At 42.0% G+C, this 19787-nt stretch overlaps 1 protein-coding gene across 3 annotated transcripts in view; it reads right to left on the bottom strand.

The window, feature by feature from the left end:
• The window catches only part of QSER1 (glutamine and serine rich 1), a 44263-nt gene extending 25299 nt beyond the window's left edge, over positions 1 to 18964 (bottom strand). Inside the window, exons 1-3 of one of the 3 annotated variants that reach the window (XM_040066912.2) lie at positions 18837 to 18964; positions 2556 to 2665; positions 1177 to 1341 (exon numbers count right to left, since the gene is read on the bottom strand). In XM_040066912.2, the coding sequence (XP_039922846.1) occupies positions 1177 to 1341; positions 2556 to 2665; positions 18837 to 18952 (391 nt within the window). In that variant the 5' untranslated portion in view covers positions 18953 to 18964. Of the gene's footprint in view, positions 1 to 1176; positions 1342 to 2555; positions 2666 to 18100; positions 18210 to 18836 lie in introns of those variants that run through there. The other 2 variants (XM_040066914.2, XM_040066913.2) reach the window with 2 other exon arrangements.
• Between the last annotated feature and the right edge of the window lie 823 nt (positions 18965 to 19787).

Genomic DNA, 19787 nt, shown 5'->3' with positions numbered 1-19787 from the left:
AGTACTGAGAAGTCTCTCAATCACTGGTACCAACATCAAACCCGACCCACAGCATGTCTCCCCATTCTTCACAATTCACTGTTAGGCAGGCTGCAATGGAGAAAATGCTAGGACGAAGAGAAAAAAAGATTTCTTCCCAGCTGACATTCTGTTGTGAGGATGGGTCATCATAACTCTAAACTCGTAACTGATTTATATAGTTTGCCAGAATACCAGTGTGCATCTTCAATTGTGCTCCCACATATCTGCTTTTATCAATGGTTGAGTTAAAAGCAAGCCTCTATTCTCAACTTTTTGAGTGGCTCTTCACAGAATGCAGCTGCACATTACTCTTAAAAGAAAGAGTGCAAACTATCAACAAAAGGACTGATCCACTCTTGCTACCTTGTGCCTCCTCCCCAAATCAGAACAGCAATCATACAGCTGGACTGAGACACAGATCAGCCTGCTGATACAGAGGAAAACCATCCCACCAAAAGGAAAAAAGCCACTCAAACATCTTCTGCCAGATCAGTGAGTAGATCCAATTCACTGCACAGCTGCGCAATCACTCCATAAGATTAACCACAACTTGAAGCTACCCACAGATGCAGCAGCAACACTTATCTCGGTGTGACTGTCTACAGCGAGCTCAAAATCTGCACAGAAGGCTTGACAGATGGGGGAGGTTTGTGGAAGGCAGTCAGTCTGCCAAAAGAGATGGCACGCTTGTTTAGTCGTAAATTAGATCCCTTATTTCTATGTGACATGCACCTCAGACCTTCTTTTTGAGAACACCTTGCTCATTACTTCTGTGTACAAAGGGGCCAAAGCTACCCATAGACTTTTAGTACTAATATCACAGAAGAAGTATCATAGGGAACAGAGTTTGAGAGTGAAAGATTTTCTAGAAGGTACAGGTAGCGTGCCTGAAAATGCGTATAGTGAGACTAATTCCAAACAAAGCTGGGAAAATAAATTTGACTCGTCACACAAAATAATACTCTATGCACCTAAATAACCAGAAGTTCTGCACATACAAATCTTATAATATAATTTCATTATTTTTAAATATTGAGATGTAAAAGAGGTAGAAAACATGCAGTCTTTTAGATTAGTTTGAATATTTTTGTTTCAAATCCTCCCAAACTTTCAATATAACAATGACAAAATTTTACTTTGAGGGAAAATTTTCACCTGTCTGCCAGGAAGGAGCCCTGAATTGCGGTAAAAGGGTAGATCCTGAAGAGACTGCCTGAGCAGTTCGAGACTCAATAGCAGAGAGAAAATTCATAACTGAAGAAGTTTCCTTAGTGTTACCTCCGGCACTGTGCATACTGGTATCAAATATTCCTGAAAGACCTAGATGATAGTGGAGGGAAATAAAAAAAAAAGATAATTCAGATGAACTTCAAAGAAGCAAAATCAAATAACAAAGATATATGCTCATAATTCACTAAAAAGCCCCACCCTATAAAACATTAGCAATGTAAAACACATTGATTTTTTCTAACTGTTAGGCAGTGCTACAACTGTAAACTGGAACTTCAGTATACATTTTAAAGCCTATCATTAAATGTATGTCCAATATGATGCTTATAACAGGATTTAGGTACACCAGTAAAATGTTTCCTTTATCTGAAGATTCACTGTTCTAGTTTCACCTAGTTAAACATGCAGAATTCCTCGTGAAACATGTTCAACTTTTCTATATCCAGTTTCTCCCTTTTGGGCAGCTTATGGAAGTTTGGACACATCTATAGGACTGGCACATGAAAAAGGGTTTTGGTTGCATCCCCTGTTTCAAAAAACACCTTTATGTGTTTCCCATTGCTCAGACCTTTCGATAGCAGAGGGCTCAATGGGAAGTAGTGGTGAGATCCAGAGTTGTGAGTAACTGAGATTATGTCAAGGCTGCAATTCCGACCCTCCATCATCCTGATCAAGGACCTGGCCAGGAGACTCCAGTCAGCACATGAGCTCAAACACCTTTCTTTGGAGAACGGGTTGCAAAGTGAGCATGAAGAGGTCAAGCCCCATCTTGTGACACAGATGGGATATCAGGATCAGACAGACCCCAATACAGATGTAACACAGCCTAAGCCACTGCTACATTTTAAATGAGTTTTAACTTTTCCCCAGCGGGGTCTCAGCGTGCACATGAGGTACCAGTGGCAGCACGTTCCCGCTCATGTTGCTTTTGCTGTTTGCTTTAGTCTGGAGGTGCTGGCAGCATTTCTGCCTCTGGCTTGGAGACACACAACGTTTGGCCCTTATGCATAGGCCAAATCCTGAAAAGCTGTATTTTAAAGAATAAGTGTAGCTTTTTCAAAAAACAAGATACCAAGCATAACCTGCCTTTATATTTTCCTTTTTACTTGCGACATTTTGATAAAAGCTAACAACCGTTAATTTTCTGCTACACACTCGGCTTTTCTTAATACCAGTTCCCACCACTTATATGACAAACTCCCTTTGATTATAAAATTCATTAACCTTAATCTAAATTACATAACAGTTGGTTTGTTTTTCCTCTGTAGCTATTTAAGCAGTATTCTCGTGATATGGACAGTTACCAGCAGGATGTTGTGAGGTTGAGTATCCAGGAAGTTGATGAGAAGCTGTGTATGTCTGTCTGTGAAGGTCTGTTTCTGAATGTGATGAATGTCCTCCTCCATAGCTTAAGCTAAGGAAGAAATTAAACATTATTAACAAAATGTGCAGCTACAGAAACAAAGAACAATTATGAAATTTCAATCACAAGCCAAAGTTACAGAAATACAGGAAAACAAAAGCCCAAGATCAGACAGATCTAGTTCTGCTAAGCTATCACAAAAAATGTTAAGCAGATAAAAAAAGTACTACTGAAACCTAAAACACCAAAGGGTGGGCATGGGAGAAAACCTTACAAAAATCAAAGCTGATCACAGAAAAGTTTATAAACGACTAGGTCAGAAAGACAGAGTTCAACTGTAAGAAACACTCACTGGACACTTTTTGTAATGATTTACTGATATGAAGTCTGCAAAGCAGATAACTATGAATACATGCCCACTTTAACATTTTCATTTTTAATTCCATTAAAACTTACGGGACCTCATTTAATTCAAAGGCTGAAATGACTAGGAAGCTGTGGGAGCAATAGTTTTTTAAAAGATTTTGGTACTTCCGGTACAATTTAATAAAATTGACAGTGAAAGCACTACCAAGTGATAAATCCATCTTCAGACCTCCTAGCATTAAATGCAAGTTAATGATTCACAGCTTTTATTTAACATTTTTAAGTGAGTCACCTAAATTAACATGATGTTGCAATCAGGCTTAATGGAAGCAAACTGAAAATATACATTGTCTGGGTCCATGCAAAACCAATAACGCAGAAAAGAAATAAATACAATCTAAACATCAAGCAACCCTAGGAACTTGCCAAAAGCCCTAATGATTTCCAGTTTAAAAAGCAGAAAAGAGGGGGGGAAGCAAAACAAAATCTCCAAGCTTTCAAGCTTCTCCAGACTTGGCGCTGCATAGCACCTGTCAAATGGAAAAATAAAATAAAAATTGAAGGCCAGCATGACCAAGTAACCATTTACCTTCTTCTTTTCTTGTCTTTTGGACACAAAGTTTATAGGTAGCTGCTACTTACTCCAGCGCACATATGAGACTGCTTTAATTTCAAAATTCAAGTGTAAACAAATGCCAAAACAACCCAAACAACGAAACCCACAACCCTCCCTGCTGCAAGGGAGACTTCCCTTATCTTTCATCCCCAGGGATGAGGGGCAGTCACTCTGTATAAGGAAAAATTGAACTCTCGGTGCCAGGAATCATGACATCATGGGAAACTTCTACAGAAGACACCAAATAATATAAAAACTGGCAACATTGCTGGGTTTGCTCCATTTTCATTAAGATGATGAGAGGAGCCAGATGAGCCTCTTAGAGCATTGTGACCTGCACACATCACGAACCAGCATGAGCCTGTCTGTGCAGGACTTTCCTGCCTGGGATGCACTATCAGGGGATGTATTTTCCACTTCAGCAATGCTCTATAGTCAGCACGCCAGGCTACAGCACTAGCCTAAAGAATGAACCAAAATCCTTTGAAAAAACAAAGAACCTCAGCTACTGCTTTTCTCAGTTGTGCTCATTGTCTAGCACTTTAACACCTTTCACAGAAATAACTGCAATTTAGAGAATTGCCAAACCTAAATTCAGAAATTCAGAGTCAGCAGAGTCAGTGTGCTTATGCTGTAGAGGACAGATCTTTGTGCAGTTCAACACTATGCATCAGCAACTGATTTCTATTATCTGTTTGTGTCACTGCTATGGACAACAGGCAGACATGATTGCATAACATTGTAGGGGTTTGGGGGGTTTTTTGTTTGGGTTTTTTTTACAGCATCAAACATTTTCTATTATTTCCAGGGAAAAAAAATGCAACAGTGTTCTGTACATAGAACATTACACAAGTAATAAAGCCAATTGAAATGCAAGTATTTTCACAAGAAAAATTCTGAAGTTAAGGTAGTTTGGGGTTTTTTAACCAACTTGCTTAGATGAGGAAAAAACCCTCAAAGTTCAGAGACATGAAGCTTTCTTCAAGTTTTTTTAATAAATAAAAAAGCACCACATGAGAAAATAAGTTTCTAAACTGAAGCATGGCAGCGCATGCTTTGTTGGCAAGGATTATCTTCACTCACAAAAACGCTGAGCTTGTGAAAACTTTCCTGCAGCAGCAATAGGTTGTATTTAGGTTTTCTTGCGAGTTTACTGAAAGCTTAACCCTAACCCCCAAACCCACTACAGTATATTAAGCAATATCACCTCATCCCTCCTCTTTAATTGTAAAAGCAAAAGGTCATCAGCAAAAAGTGGATGAACTTTAACCACCTGAAAATTTTGGAAATTAAAAAATTTGTTGTGAGGGGTTTTTTTTTGTTTGTTCGGGTTTGTATTATTTGTTTGTTTTATTTCAAATTTCTGTTTATTCTGGTTGTTCAGTGAAGATTGTGATTAATTCCCCCCCCCCCCCCTTCACTTGTCTACAATGAACACCTTTTCTTGTAAAGGGCAGGTACAGTACACACAAGAAGCCTAACACACAAGCCTGCAGACCAGAGGCAGAAGGCTCTGGAAGATAAAAGTAACTTGTAAAACAAACTTGGACAAAGACTTTATGACAAGGAGGGCGCTAGAATTAGCACAGGGATACAAAATAACCTCTAGACCTCAGCACTCAGAAACATTGTTAATTACTAGAACCTCAAAATTCCAGTAATGATGGGCATTGGGAAACTAAGTATATTTTTTTTTAATATACAAACTCCCAGCTCGTAGCTAATGCAACCGCAACCTCAAAAATGAATCTGTCTTTCAATAAAAAACACTGTATTTATTTGAACAGTTAATTGTTTATTGTATAATTACTGCTTGCTGGAATGTAGATTCTTATCTCAAAAAGCCTTGCATATATGCCTTCAGTTTACATAAGCTTATCCTAAACAAGCAATCTGAGAGATTACTGCCTTAGGGTTTTTTTTTTATAAAATTTAACTTTTAAACAGATGAACTGACACAGCATGTAATTCGCATATCAAAAATACATCCAGCATGGCAAATACCCTTATGGCTACCAAGCTCCGTGTGCTCTTGTTTGGAAGTTTGTTACAATTATGTGAGTTCTTATTTGTACTGAAATGTCAGATAAGTTACTGAAGAAACATTCACATTACTTGGTTCTTTGTTATGCACTGTTCCAAAAGCACTCAGCCCTTATCACTGATTAATTATCACAGTGATTTTCCACTTCCACTGTCATAGAGAACCGCACAGTGGAGTGATTACTGCTAGGAAATAATATTCATTTGACACACAAATTTGGAAAATAGTTCCCCCTGAAGTATTTTTCATTGATAAGATACATTTAATTTTAGAGTAATATTTAAGAGATATTCTGTAAAGAGTTATCATTATTTGTCATTGCTGTAATAATGCAATCAAAAATGCATATGACAATAGAAGTGAAATGACTCAACTATTAATCTGATTTTCTTTAGTTACATCTGCTGGGCTAATTGAAGATTTCTACTTCTCCAGTAAAATATCCGGAAGAAAACTGTGCAGTCACTGCACTTCATTGTTACTAAAATACCTTGATTTACAACTCCTTTTCATTAGCCCAGTTTAAGTCTGTCAGGAATCGACCCTTCGCACATGTGTTTGCATTGCTATTCTCATGATCATTTATTTTCAAAGCATTCTTCAATCCAACACTTTCACACAAACTCAGGTCACCATCTGCAAAAGGTTATCGAGTCTCACTGCACTCACCACTCTCCTCACTTGCCAAGACAATTATCAGGTTTATGCTTCACACAAGTGAGGGATGCATTTCCCAACTTCAAACTCAGATGGAACATGGAAACAAAATTTAGCTGCAATAAACACCGGGCATACCAGTAAGTATTTTTATTTCTTTTACTTTCTTCGAATAACCTTGTTCTCCAAGGCATCCATACCGAATAAAAGAACTTTACTTAAGAATCTTTGACCCCTTTCCATGTAACGATACTACTCTACTAAGTATTAAGTAATTTTTTTCATCTTTCTATTTTATTTTCTAGGTAAATCTTCATTTCAGCTTAGCGATTTTTAAGGTGATTGATTGATTGATTATTTTGCATTTAGTGTTTTCTGGCCGGGTTGTTTGGGTTATGTTTACTTTAGTAGCAGCAATCATACAAATACTAGGGAAACTCACAATGCTCACATGCAAAGCAGACCAGAACTCTTCAGGAGCAAAGGATACTTCTGGGTGCAATCCCTTGCTCTTAGGCACTAGGAACTCCTGCCTCTCATATTAAGGAACGTTGCTACAGAAACCCGCACATTCAATCACAGAGCACTTTCAAAGCATTCAAACGCGGGCTGAGTGAAACTGGACACCTACAAGACAAGTGGGTGCACAGGAAACTCCTGGCTCCAGGACATCCCCGAGGTGCTCCCACCACTCTGAGAGAGCTCAGTGCCCCAGCACTGGGGTCCTGCACAGGCTGACAAGTCCAAGACCAAAACAAGGGAGCCCAGACAACAAAAGCCAACGACCCGGCATGCACACAAGGCATCAGATTTGAGGCAGACCAGGAAATCTGATCTCATTTCTGTCTGCCCGCTCTGCCTTACTGAAAACAAGAGCTCCTGTGAGAAGATGACTCGGCACAGCCCCCTTCTAATTAAAGCACCATAAAGGAGATTAAAAAGAACAGTGATAGGCTCGTACTGGCAAGAAAACACCTTTAAACTCAAACTTCGTATTTTATCTTACTTGAGATATATGTGAAATAGGGGAAATATCACTCAAGTTTCCCTCTCTATCCCAGAGCCCAGACACTTAGCAAAGGAGTCTCTCTCCAACCAGCTACTCAGCTGTGAGTAGCAAACTCCACTCAGAGACAGAAAGCAAAGTCATAAAACTGACAAAAGCACTTCTAAATATTAAAAATGTCTTCCTAAATATAAGATATAGAAACTGACACGCAGCTTACATCTCTTTTTGGCCACTGTATTTGATTTTAGATGCGTAAAATGCAGTTCCAGGTTGTATTAGCTGCTGGGAAGTACATAATTAGGATTGCTTTAATGTTAGATACAACATTTAATACTTTCCTTGAATACTTATCTTTGTTATTTTGCCTTTACTCAAACATCTCGTGGAGAAAGAATGGAAGAATTACTTGAAAAAATTATTTGAATTTAATACAGATTAAATAGAGGGTAAATGGCCTTTCAGCTGTCCATTGCAACAGCAAGAGTTCCCTGTTTGCTACAGTCAAACAAGAATGTAATTTCAGCATCTAGGGGTTATCTGCAGCTCGGGACAAAATTAAAATTTAATAGCAATGTTACAGGTAGATGATTTCAATCCAGAAATGGGTTTAATCTGGTATTTTTAAAAAGCTATGACCATAAGAAACAGAGGAGGGAGTCACCCAGGAAGAAAGTTGTTACTTAAATGAGCTCAATACCCTTAGTAACATCAAGTCACTTCCATCCAACACACTTATGGAAGTTTAAAAGTACAGACACCCCTTAAAGACAACAGAAAACAGAAACAAATAATGTTTCAGAAATTAATTCCAATGGAAAACAAATGCCTTCTCAGCCCAGAAACTCATTTCAGTGCAAAATATTTTTAAATGTATACAATATGTGATTTTTCACTTCTATTTCCCAGTCACATACATACTGGGGGGAGGGGGAAGACAGTGCAAGCACAGATTTGGGTTGAAGCCTGAAAATGTTGGCAGGATCAAGAAAAATAGGAAACCAGCCTACTCCCTGCATCTAATTCGCTTGATCCTCTCATTAGATTATACAAGACAAGACAAACCTTAACATTATATTTGCACAAAGAGAAAGAATATTTAACAATCCAGAACAGTTGCAGTGTCCATGTGTCCTGGGGTGACTTTAAGATACTGAATTGTATCCCCACTTGCCTGTCAAGCCCAGAAATAAGTTTTGTGCCTTTAAGCCTAGATCCAAGAGCAAAAAGGGGGGAGAAGGAAAAGGGGTGGAATTTTTTTGCGGCTGTACTTAAAAACATAGACATCATCTGCACACAGATATGTTTGCCCCAGAGTATAAGAAACAAAAGAAAAAAAAAAAATTGCTACTTGAAAAATAAAGTTCACCGCTGAAAAATCAAATCATCTCTAAAACTAACATCTCAAGGTACATAATGCATTCTTTTAAGAACAGCCTACACTTTTAGCATTTGCCTAGCCTGTTCTTTTATTATAGCAAAAAAAAAAAAAAAGTCAATATTTTTATGTATTATTAACATTATTCTTCAAGATAAATGATTTTTGGAAAGATGGAAAATACAGAATCAGACTCCAGTATTGAGGTAAGTCAGTAAACCACAGAGGAGTAGCATTTTGCTGACAAGCTCCACTGTTGTTGGTTAGAGCACATTCTCCCTTTTAATGCAATTACACACTACATATCCATTGTAGACTAAATCCCATCCTAGCACACCAAAGGCAATCGCCCCTCACTCTTTCATTAAAAATGAAGCTATAATGTTAATTTCCCCCTTTAATTCAAAGGCAGAGCCACCAAGAGCATGGCTGAGACTGCCACAATGTGGGACAAGGATTGCCCGGAGGTACTTGCAAGAGGAAACACTCATTACTTCCTCGCTTTCTAGGAGCGGAGATAAGGAGCTTCTAAGAAATAGATTTTGAGTTAGAAAATTACATGCAAGCAGCTGCCTCAATAAGCAGAAGTTCATGCTGTTCCTGTGATTCTTCACCTGAATATATATCACATCTTAAGGAAATAAAGAGATTTTATGACACAAAAGGTCCATCTCCCTTTTATTCCCATGTTAATGTGTCTGAACTGCTTATGCTTGATCCTTTCAAAAATGAAAAACAGGAAAGCCCAACTAGTCTTACTGGGACTTCAATACCTCACAGTGCAAGTGCCGGCTTGTCTGATTAAGTAACCTGTGGAGTTCTTAACAACAAAGACAATATAAATCTGTTTAAAAAAAAAAAAAAATCAGTTAAATTCTGTCTTGAAAATATATATGTGAAAACTAATATCCAGATAAAAATGAGCTATTTATAAACTTCATCTTCAGTTACTACTAAGGGACTGGACAAACTACTTTGTGTCTTTTTTTTTTACTGCATGCAACCTAAATTAGGTTTGTGAGGTTATTTATGGCTGAAATGCAGTGCATTTAACAAAATAATTGTTGTTGTTTTTTAAATCAGGACTGGTAAATTTGGAGCTGCTTCTCTTGGCTTTGACAAAAAAACTTTGTAACTTAACCAAAACAACTTTCTAACAGAAATTTTGCAGCTTACAAAAAAGAAACTAAAATTAAAATACTCTGCTATGTTGGTCTAGAGCTTCTGATGCACATTTTAAGATTTCAAGGTCTGAAAAGGAGCTTTCAGTGCTTTCCAGCTCTGAATATTTAAGACTAACTTTGATGTCCTTATTAACAAAGTATCATTTAACAGACACTGTAACACATTCCCCCCAATTTGTATTACAATGCGGTGTCAGAAATAATTTCAAGACATTTATTTGCCAAGCAATAATTTTAAGACATTTATTTGCCAAGCAGTGTTTTGGGGATTCATACATCTTCCCTGACAGCTTCCACTCTATCACTGCCTGCAGAAACAGGAGTACCATTATGGTCTGTGTAGCTTCCACCACCGTAAGATCTGCAATCTTATTTTCTTGCCTTTTGAGACACTGGATTATTTTGTCACTACATTTATTTATCCTCTTATCTTCCCTCTATGAAAGAACTTTTGCTTTAACCAGCATAAAGAGAATAGCTGTGATTTTTTAAACTATACTTAATTTCTCTCCTAGAGTTTTACTTACAATTTCAAAAAAATTTTGCAACAGACAGTAATGGAAATCTCACACTTTTTCTCAGATATGTGATGCTATTCTGTTGTCAAAAGTGTACTTGGGGCATATTCGAAACTCTTCTCAAAATCATAGTAGTATTAATGGTTGAACACACAGCATAATCCTCTATTGCAGCTGAGATACACACAAAAAGATTCCATTACTTTTAATAACAAAACTTCATTTCAAAATATAAAAATCAGCAGAGCGTTATCTCAAGATGTGGGTTAGCCACATCAGAGCCTTAATAAAATTACAATTCATTTTACCTATTGAAATGCTTTTCAACCCTCATCCTCCCACAGTTATCACAGCATCATATTTTGTGGCAAGCTTGACTCTTACCTTTAGGGTACTACAGAAATACCTGATATCTGATTTCTTAATAAGCCCTTTATTTTCCATTTATGTGGAAAGGATGAGGCTGCACTTAGATTTTCATCACAGAAAGAGGTAAGAAGTGCAAATACATGTGTGCTGTACACCGACAGAGCCATCTTATGCTGTCAGTGGGCTCCTTTCATTACCAAACCTTGAAGCACTTCCCAGTTCCATAACCCAGCAAATACGTTGTGCTTCAGCCCAGGGAAACCCTGGCACAAATAATAACCCATTCTGATTTACAGCCCTCACCACCGAGTCTCCAACGCTCAGGACTGGAACAAGGCAGTTTCTCAAGGTTTTGTGAGGTTAAAATGCACCCCTGCAAAGAGCAGTGGCCTCATGGCCCCCAGACACTGGCATAAAACAGGGGCATCTACTCAGCCACCCCATCTGAGATCACGCATCCTGCCATCCTACAGCCAAAAATTTAGGGCCATTAAATGGGCTCTAAGCCTCCCAGCACATTCACATGTCCAGCACAGTGTTCTTCACATCCCACAACTCACTACAAGGACTAAGCAGCTCACGTGAGCTCTTTTAGATTCAGAACAAGAGGTACCCCTATGACTAACACCACTTCCATCCCAATTTAGGAGGTGTGCCCAGGAAAGATCTAACATATTAATAACACAGTTCATCATAAAACACAGCAGCAAAGAGTCCTTTGCATTAAAGGAAGCATCACAGGGTATTATTAAACAAGTTTATAAGGGAAATCAGCATACCTCTTGAATTTAGCTCTTATACTTCTTCACAAATGCTCTCCTGTTTAATCCTAGAACAGATTTAAATTTACATTTTTAACCTTGCAAAGGGGATCCTGGCTATCATTTCACTTGTCACAAGTCACGAAGCAGCTGAAAATACCAGATGAACCCAGTTGCTTGTGAATGCTTCAACCAGAAAATGTGCGTTGTTCAAAACTGTAGAAATACAGTTACAGCTACGTGGCATTTACTTTGAGATAGAAAAAACTACACTATATTAAAAAAAATCCTTAACTATGCCCCAGACGCTGATTTGAGCTTTCATGATGATCACGCAAATGTCTAAACAAAACCAAGTATTAACTAAGATCAAAAGAGCATACACACACAAACTAAAAAACTATCCTTTAATTGGTGAAAAAAACCCATATTCTCTTAAAAATAATAACAAAAGGGAGTTTTTCAAAGGGCAAAGATGAAAATCCCATCTCACTCCAGTGGTGCTGACTATCAGCAAACTCCAGCTCACCAGTGCCAGCAGCTGAAGGTAGTTAACACATGGTTGTGTTCAGAGTAAGGAGGAGTTGGCTTTCTACAATCACTCTTTGCACAGCAAATGAACAAACGCTCAGATTCAAGAAAAACTTATTAGAAATCCTGTTCTTGGCAGAGTCGGCAGAACATAATGAAATCGGACGAACATCGGGATTGAAGGATTATTCACTGTCTAGCACTGGAATTTTTGACACGAAGACGAGAGAAAGTAAACAGGATGTGGTGTGAAACACCAAGCTGCCATATTTCTGAGAGGGATTTCCTGGTCAGGAAAAAGGGCAGCGTGGAAGGTGCAGCGCAGGCTGGTACACTCAGCGTGGCCAATGCCACGCAGGCATGTGACCCTTTGTCTGGCACGTTCTGGATGACCAAAAGCTCCCAGAACAACTTGCCAGACATCTGGAAATGCTAGAGGAAGGGCTGGAGCCCTCCAACTCTTCTCACACAACACTGCCAGCTGAAGAAGGAGGGGTATCTCCAACAAAATCTAGATGTATGACTGCCCCAAGTAGAACTCCTCAAGATTATTAAGGAATAAATGCTCCTTAATATCCTGCTGTGTAAACACTATTACTCTAAGATAAGGATGCCTAAGGGTGCCTTCTTCCTGCTGAGCATAACTGGTTGCACTCTTCCAAGTCCTAAGCAAGCAACACAGCTAGGCATGTAGAAGGAAGATGAAAAACAAGAAAAGCAATATGGGAAAGCAAAAGCTTGTCTAAACATATGTAGGTTCTTGCTGAATTGTTTTGGAATAAGAAACTTCCAAGTATGCAGGAATCCAGGAACAAGAGCTCCTTGCCCCTTTTCGTAGCCCATGATCAGAGAGGTTCTAAAGAGGCTCTAACAAATATAAGAGTCCACTTAGCCTCAGGTCTGTCCAGGGCAATGAAACAAATGAAGCCATGTAACAGTGACAGAATAGCAAGCAGAAGTAAACCCAAACCCGATGAAAACTGCCCAGTGAGACAAGTAAATCTAGCACTTAATAACCATGCACTCTGTCCTCTCTGAAAGCATTTCTCTTTGCTTAAAAATTCAAAGATTTTCTTTTCTCTGCCACTTGCAGGGTACAGCAAGAAATGTTGTGCTGGAAAGGCTGAATTCTGCACGCCACTCGAAGTTATTTTTGTCACAGTTAAGGCTGCTAAGGAAAGTCTGAAATGAAACTATTAATGTACCGCCTTTTAACTGGTTTTTGTTTTGGTTTGTCTTTTCTTTGTTTGTTTAATATATGGACTAGGCACTCACCATGCAAAGTAACCTCTTGACATGCAAATTTGTGAAAGCTTTGACAAAATACAACAGACAAAGAAATCCATGCAAAATACACCCACTCTAGAGCCCTAGTATTGTTTAGAATTAATACAGTTCAGGCATAGGTGCTGTTTTCCTGACAGAAACAAAGGTTTTTCTAAAAACAGCCTCCTTCCTATGACAGCATTATGCCAGAATCAGCAGCAACTCCAAGAAAAAAATAAAAGGTGGGCAAAAGTACAGAAGAAACAAGGTGAAAAGGTTGCTCTCTGTTGGTATAAGGTAAACACACCTATGTTTAAAGTTAACAGGATGAAAGGCAAGATACACACATGGGACTGAAACACTTTTTGCACAGGCGGTGGGATAAACCCCCCCTTTCTTGCAGAACAATGTATTCTGTACCCTATGTTGAAGATGTTGGCTCCACAGGAAAGAGCTCACATCTGAAATATCATTGTAGGTGATCTCAAGAGAGATCTGGCACCCAGCTAACACAGATACTTACCAAGTGCTCCTGGCAGGGAAGCAGGCACAGTTTCTATGGGATGTTCATCGAAGACAGTGACATGGCAAGACTGAGCCCATCTAAACCCTGTGCAAAACCACTGGGAAGAATCCCTGCCAAGGCCACAGAGCTCACTCCTTACAGCTCTGCTCCCTGCTCGTCCCCAGATGCCACCTCTGGGTTCCAATCTGACAGCACAGGTACACCAGCACAGCCATCCAGTTCAAGACATTCACTCTTTTGGCCAGGAGAGTTTTCTCACGGATTAACAAATGAGACCAGCTCCCTGTGCAGTTGCACAAACACCAGAGGCAAGACAAGGGAAGAGGAAGGGAGCCCCTTTCAGCAGCAGTGAGCCTGAGCAGCCAGTTCAGCCTTCTCAGGTAACTGCACCCTCAGACTAAGTTTCAGCTCATTCCTTCTCCTAAAAACGTAGTTTTTATCACCATTCCTCACTGCAGCAGAATGGCACACACTACTTGAAATCTTTCATGTAAAGCTGGCATAAAATCTTACACAGGTAAGCAGCATGTAAATCCAAACAAGCCTGGCTGGCTCACTTTGAAACTTTAGCAAAGATTTTGCAAGATGACCACACATCTGCACCAGGGAAAAGCTACGGGACACAGAACAACAATGCATTCAGCCTCTGTTCAGTCAATCTTTGACCTTCCCACAGCTGTGATTTCAGTGTATGCTGAACGCAGGTGAAGAAAAAAGAAAAAGAAAGGAAGGCAAATAAAAGCCAGCAAGTTCCTGTCAGGTATCTGCACTATACCATGGACTATACCTGTGCTTATTTTGCACACATAAATGTTTCAGATATAAACTATGACAGAAATTTTGGTAAGATTTTAAAAGTGACCTATCTATTTATATGTTTGTAAAACTTAATCTTTCTGTGCCTTTTAATTCAAAAATTCTAAGTATATTCCCAGATTAAGAGCTTTCCTTTCAACACTTGAAATACTACGCCATAGGGAACTTTTTGTAGAATGTGTTTAACAACAAACGTTGGTTCCACCTCTCAGAACAATTTCATTTAATGAAAGAAAATGTTCACTGCTTTTCTAAAACACTCTGCACTTACAGAGTTCTTGTAGCTATGCAAAAATCCATTAGAATTTTAAAATGAGCCTTCACTAAAACACCGTTATTATACAGCTGTTACAATAAGCATTAGTTTGACAGCTATGCAAAAATGAGTTAAAATACCCATCATATCATTTATCTTAAAAGTATAAGTCTCCCATTTATGTAACTCTGCAAATGAACTATCACAGTAACTAACTCTTCATCTTAGATTAGCTGTTATGGGCCACACTGACATAATGTCAGTGTATCTGTTGTAAAGAACCATACTGAATTAAATTATATAAAACCCCATATGCTTGGGTAGGGCAGAGATGGTTATAGACAACCAGGCATAAAGGAACATCAGAAACCATGGCAATCACCATAAAATTTAAATCAACAACAAAATAATTGTGACTGACTTATAATCACATGTAGCAGATTTGAGTCCTAGAGCTGTGGTAAAAACAGAACAGGAACAGTGAGATCTTTCCACTAGTAAAAATTCTTCTCTAAATGAAACCCTAGGAGCACCCCCAAGCCAGAGAAACTCAACCAGAAACCTCATCCATTATCACCTGTCTCCATCTCTCTTTCCAAGCAATTACAAAAGTCTCTCACACTAATACACGTCACCTGTTTTCTGAATAGTCAATAATTCCTGAGCAAGTAGCAAGTAAGCATGACACACCTTTTGACAAAAAGTGGGTTTAAGCACAGAGGTAGGATTTTTCTGATAGCTACTCTAAAAGGCCAAAAGTAGCAGTGCATTCCTAGAACCACCAGAAATTCCTTCAAGATGCTGACAGGCAGTGCAAGGGGTCTGGGGGTCAGGGACGTGGAGGACAGGAGCACCCCCTCAGCCCCTGTTCCAGGGCTGCCATGGCTGCACTGTCCCAATGTGTCCCTCAGCAGAGATGGCTCCTGCTTTGTTAACACAGTGATCCCAGTGATTTCCATCAGCTTCCATGCCCAGTTCACCACCTTCTACTCCATGGGAACAGTAATGTCACAGCAGGCCTGGTAGCAACGTCCTTATAACACTTCACCACACACTTCCTTTTTGTTGATAAGAATAGTGCCATTGCACAGACAAAACAGTGCCTGCAAGAAATAGGGAGCAGGATAAAAACCAGATGGCTGAAGTGAAGCGCAGGAAGACAGGAGCAACGCTTGTAGGGAGGAGAAATCATTTTGATGAGCTGAGACTGTGAACATGGCTCTCCACACAAAGGGAACACAGCCTGCCACGACACAGCCTGCAACAGCATAAATATGAAATCTGAATGAAATATTGTCATCACCTAAAGGCTGAATTCTTTTCCACCAAGTACCAGATGAACATGACACACATTTTTTAATTTAACATCAGTCTAATACAGCTTCAGCTGTTAAGATGATTACCTGTCAGCCACAATCAAAAACACTATTTTGAAAAATGTGATGTGATCTGTAATACAAGTTGAGGGCACGGACAGCATATTCCTTTACAGTACATCCATAACTTCACAATTTCCTTCCAGGCTGGTGCAAGCCTTGGCAGTGACAGGAATGACTCTTCCATCCCAATTCCTCAGCAGCTCCATCCATACAAAGACAAATTCTATCAGCAATAGAGGAAACCACAAGCACCTAAAGCTCAGACACTACTTATCACTTTGTCCAACATGGTTCAGATCTTCAAATCTGGCCAAATTCTTATTAAAATGACATGAACCCAAAGAAGCCAGTTCAGGAGAATTTCAAGTGAATCAAAATATGATTCATAGTATTTTCCCTGGTTTTGATACAGTAAAAAAAAAAAAATTAATTGTTTCAGCCAACACATTTTAAATGCATAATTTGTCACCATGTATAGAGCCTGGAGATGAAATTTTAAAGAACTAAAACAAGGTCTTCTTCATTGTTTCCTGAAGCATAGCATAAATATTGCCATATCATACACGGATGCAGTAATACTTATTTGATTGGTACAGGCAGTGGGCACTGATCTAATGAGGTTCTGCATGGTACTTGTCTTGGGACTTTTCTCCATACCATTTCTTCTAAAGAATTCCCAAAATGTACATTTAAGACTGCATTAGGATAGCACCTATTTAAAAAAAAAAAAAAAAAAAAAAAAAAAAAAAAAAAAAAAAAAAAAAGCTGTGTTGTAAAACCAGGGGATTTTCTTTAAATACTATTTAAAAAAAAAAAATCATCAAGCAGTTGTATTTCTTGTAAAATCCAAGAGAGATCCACTTCTGCTTCTGCACTATCTATTCTTAAATGACCCAGGAAATCCAAACCTCCCTTATGGAATAGCTGGCACAACCCTCAGGAGATGAAGAGAACTGGCAAAAGCAATATAGAAAGGTCACTGACTTCCACTGAAATCAACATAGCAACATGACCAAAAGCAGTTCAATGATTAGGAAGAAAAATTGGAAAGAATGATATGGAGACCCCACTTTGCCATGCAGGCAGCTCATCAGAGAAACGGGCTAAAGAGCTTCATGGGGAGGATTTGGCCAAAAAGCTACCTGTCCTTGCAATTCCCTGTGAAACAGGGAATAGACAGCCTCACATCCCAGGGAGAACCTATGATCTTCTCACTAAACACTGCGTTAATTGCATCTCAAATGCAAGGTGCACAATTCAGGAAGGGTGACAATAACTTGGAGGAAATCTAGAACAAATATGGGAGAATAACTAAAGTAGCAAAAAACCCCAAAAAAAGCCTCTGGTAATAAACTTCAAAAGATTGTTATTTTTATTAAGAAAAATAAGTAAAGCAATAAATTGATTAAAATTCGTAAGAATTCATACTCAACACGTAATGGGATTTTCAGTGTTGATGAAGCTATAAACAAGATTCAGTGGCCAGGAACTAAAGGTAGCCCTCCTCATAACAGAGATAAAATACAAATCAATCACTTGTATACTTTACTAAGAACTGTGCTGAATTTTGCCTTATTGGAAATTTTTAACTACACCTTCTAAAATGTAAATTTTCAAATACAGATTGGGAAAAAACCCCAAATCTATGGCCTGCATTATGAAGAGGTCAGACTAGATGATTGCAACAGCCCTTCTGACTTGATAATCTATTAATCTTATCAGACATGTCTGACCACTTTCAGAACCAAGTGCAAAGTCATCTATTAGCGCACCTATTTTGACGGGATATTTTTAGCCCGAGACTCTCTTTTACCTTTAAACGCCGTCAAGATGGGAACCGCAGATAAATCAAGCTAGAGACAAAAAAGGCAGGCGATAACGAAAATCTCATCGCCTAGAGAATACTCGTTTTAGTTGGCAGAGTTACACAATCAAAAAGCTACCCAAAGCCAATAAGATTTTATTTTCCACGCACTTCCCGAAACTTTGCAGAACTCTCCGCGGGACTGAATCGCTCCAGACAAGTTTTGGCTGAGAGGAGGCTCCGCACGCCCCGGAGCAGCGCTTTAGAGGAAAGAGGTTCGCCAGGCTCAGCGGAGCGCACAACAGCGGAGAAATGGAAGGGCGCGGGGGATGCTGGCGCGGCGCGGCCGCCTCCGCCGGCCCGGTGCCCCGGCGGGCAGCATTGTTCGGGCGGGCAGCGCCGGTGCCCGCGGCCCCGCTTCCCTCCGGGAGCCGGCCAGGGACGCGTGAACTCTTGAACCCGCGCCGCAGCCCGACGCGAGCCTCCGGGGCGGGGAGACCGCCCGCCCCGCCGCCGCCACCGCCGCGGGCCGCCGGGGACAGCGGGGAGCCCGCGCCGCCGCCCCCCGCCCGCCGGGACGCGGCCTCCCCCGCCCGCCCGGCCCGGCCTCCCCGGGGCCGCCGGGCCCCGCTCGCCCCCCGCCCTGCCCTACCCCGCCGCCGGGGCCCCCTCGGCCGCCCTCGGCCAGGCCCCGGCGCGGCCCCCGGCCTTTCCTGCCGCAGCCCCCTCGGCGGACGCTCCTCACCTGGGCTTGAGGCTGCCGGCGCCGCGCTCGTAGGCCCAGGAGGCGGCGGGCGGCGCGGTGCCCGGGGCCAGGGGCTCGGCGAAGCCGGGGGTCGTGGGGTAGTTCCTGTCCATCATCGGGGCCGCGGCCGCGGGGGCTCCGCGGGGGCCCTGCGCGCAAGAGGGCGGCGGGGACCGAGCGGGGCGGGGGGGGAGCGGCGCCTCATCCGGGGCGGGCAGCGCCGCGGCCCCGTGCGGCCCCCTGCGCTCCGCTCCCGCTCAGCGGCGGGCGGCGGGCGGAGCTGCGGGCGGCGGCGGGGGCTGCGCGGCCGCCGGACCCATGTCGGGCTGCGCGTTCCCAGGATGCTCCTCCCCCGCCAGCGCGCTGGGGCTCGCGGGCTCCGTGTCCGGGGGCAGGGAGGCCGCGGCGGAGGGGCCGCCGGGGCCGCCGGTAACAGCGCCGGCGGGGGGAGCGGGAGCAGGAGGAGGAGGAAGAGGAGGAGGTCTGTGACTCGCGGACGGGCGGCCGCGGCCCGAGGGGGAAGCGCGGCGGCGGGAGCGGAGCGTGGCGGGGGGCGGTAGCCGCCACCGGGGCGGGGTGGGGGGGCTGAAGGCGGGGACGGGCGGGGTGGCGGTGTCGGGTATGGGGGAGGCCGGTTCCTCGGTGAAGTGAAGCGCTGGCGCTTTGTTGGAGGAACCGGGGCGGGGCCATGTTGTTCCCGCGGAGGGGAAGCGCCGCCAGCCGCGGGCTCCGGGGCGGCCGCCGCCGCCGCCGCCACCGCCAAGATGGAGCCCGACAGCCGCCCCATTGTACAGCGCCGTGCGCCCGGGGCGGCCCTCCCGCCCTGCCCCTGTCACCGTCACCGAGCGGTGACGCCGCTCCCCGCGCCCGTCCGCCTCCCCCCGCGGCGCGGCGCGGCTCGCCGAGCCACCACCCGCCACCTCCTCCTTTATGTGTCTGTGTGTCAGAGCT

This window comes from Hirundo rustica, chromosome 6 (genome assembly GCF_015227805.2).
Source record: "Hirundo rustica isolate bHirRus1 chromosome 6, bHirRus1.pri.v3, whole genome shotgun sequence".
Classification (NCBI taxonomy): domain Eukaryota; kingdom Metazoa; phylum Chordata; class Aves; order Passeriformes; family Hirundinidae; genus Hirundo; species Hirundo rustica.
The sequence above is the reverse complement of the archived record's forward strand: the minus strand, read 5'-3'. Positions and strand labels throughout refer to the sequence as shown.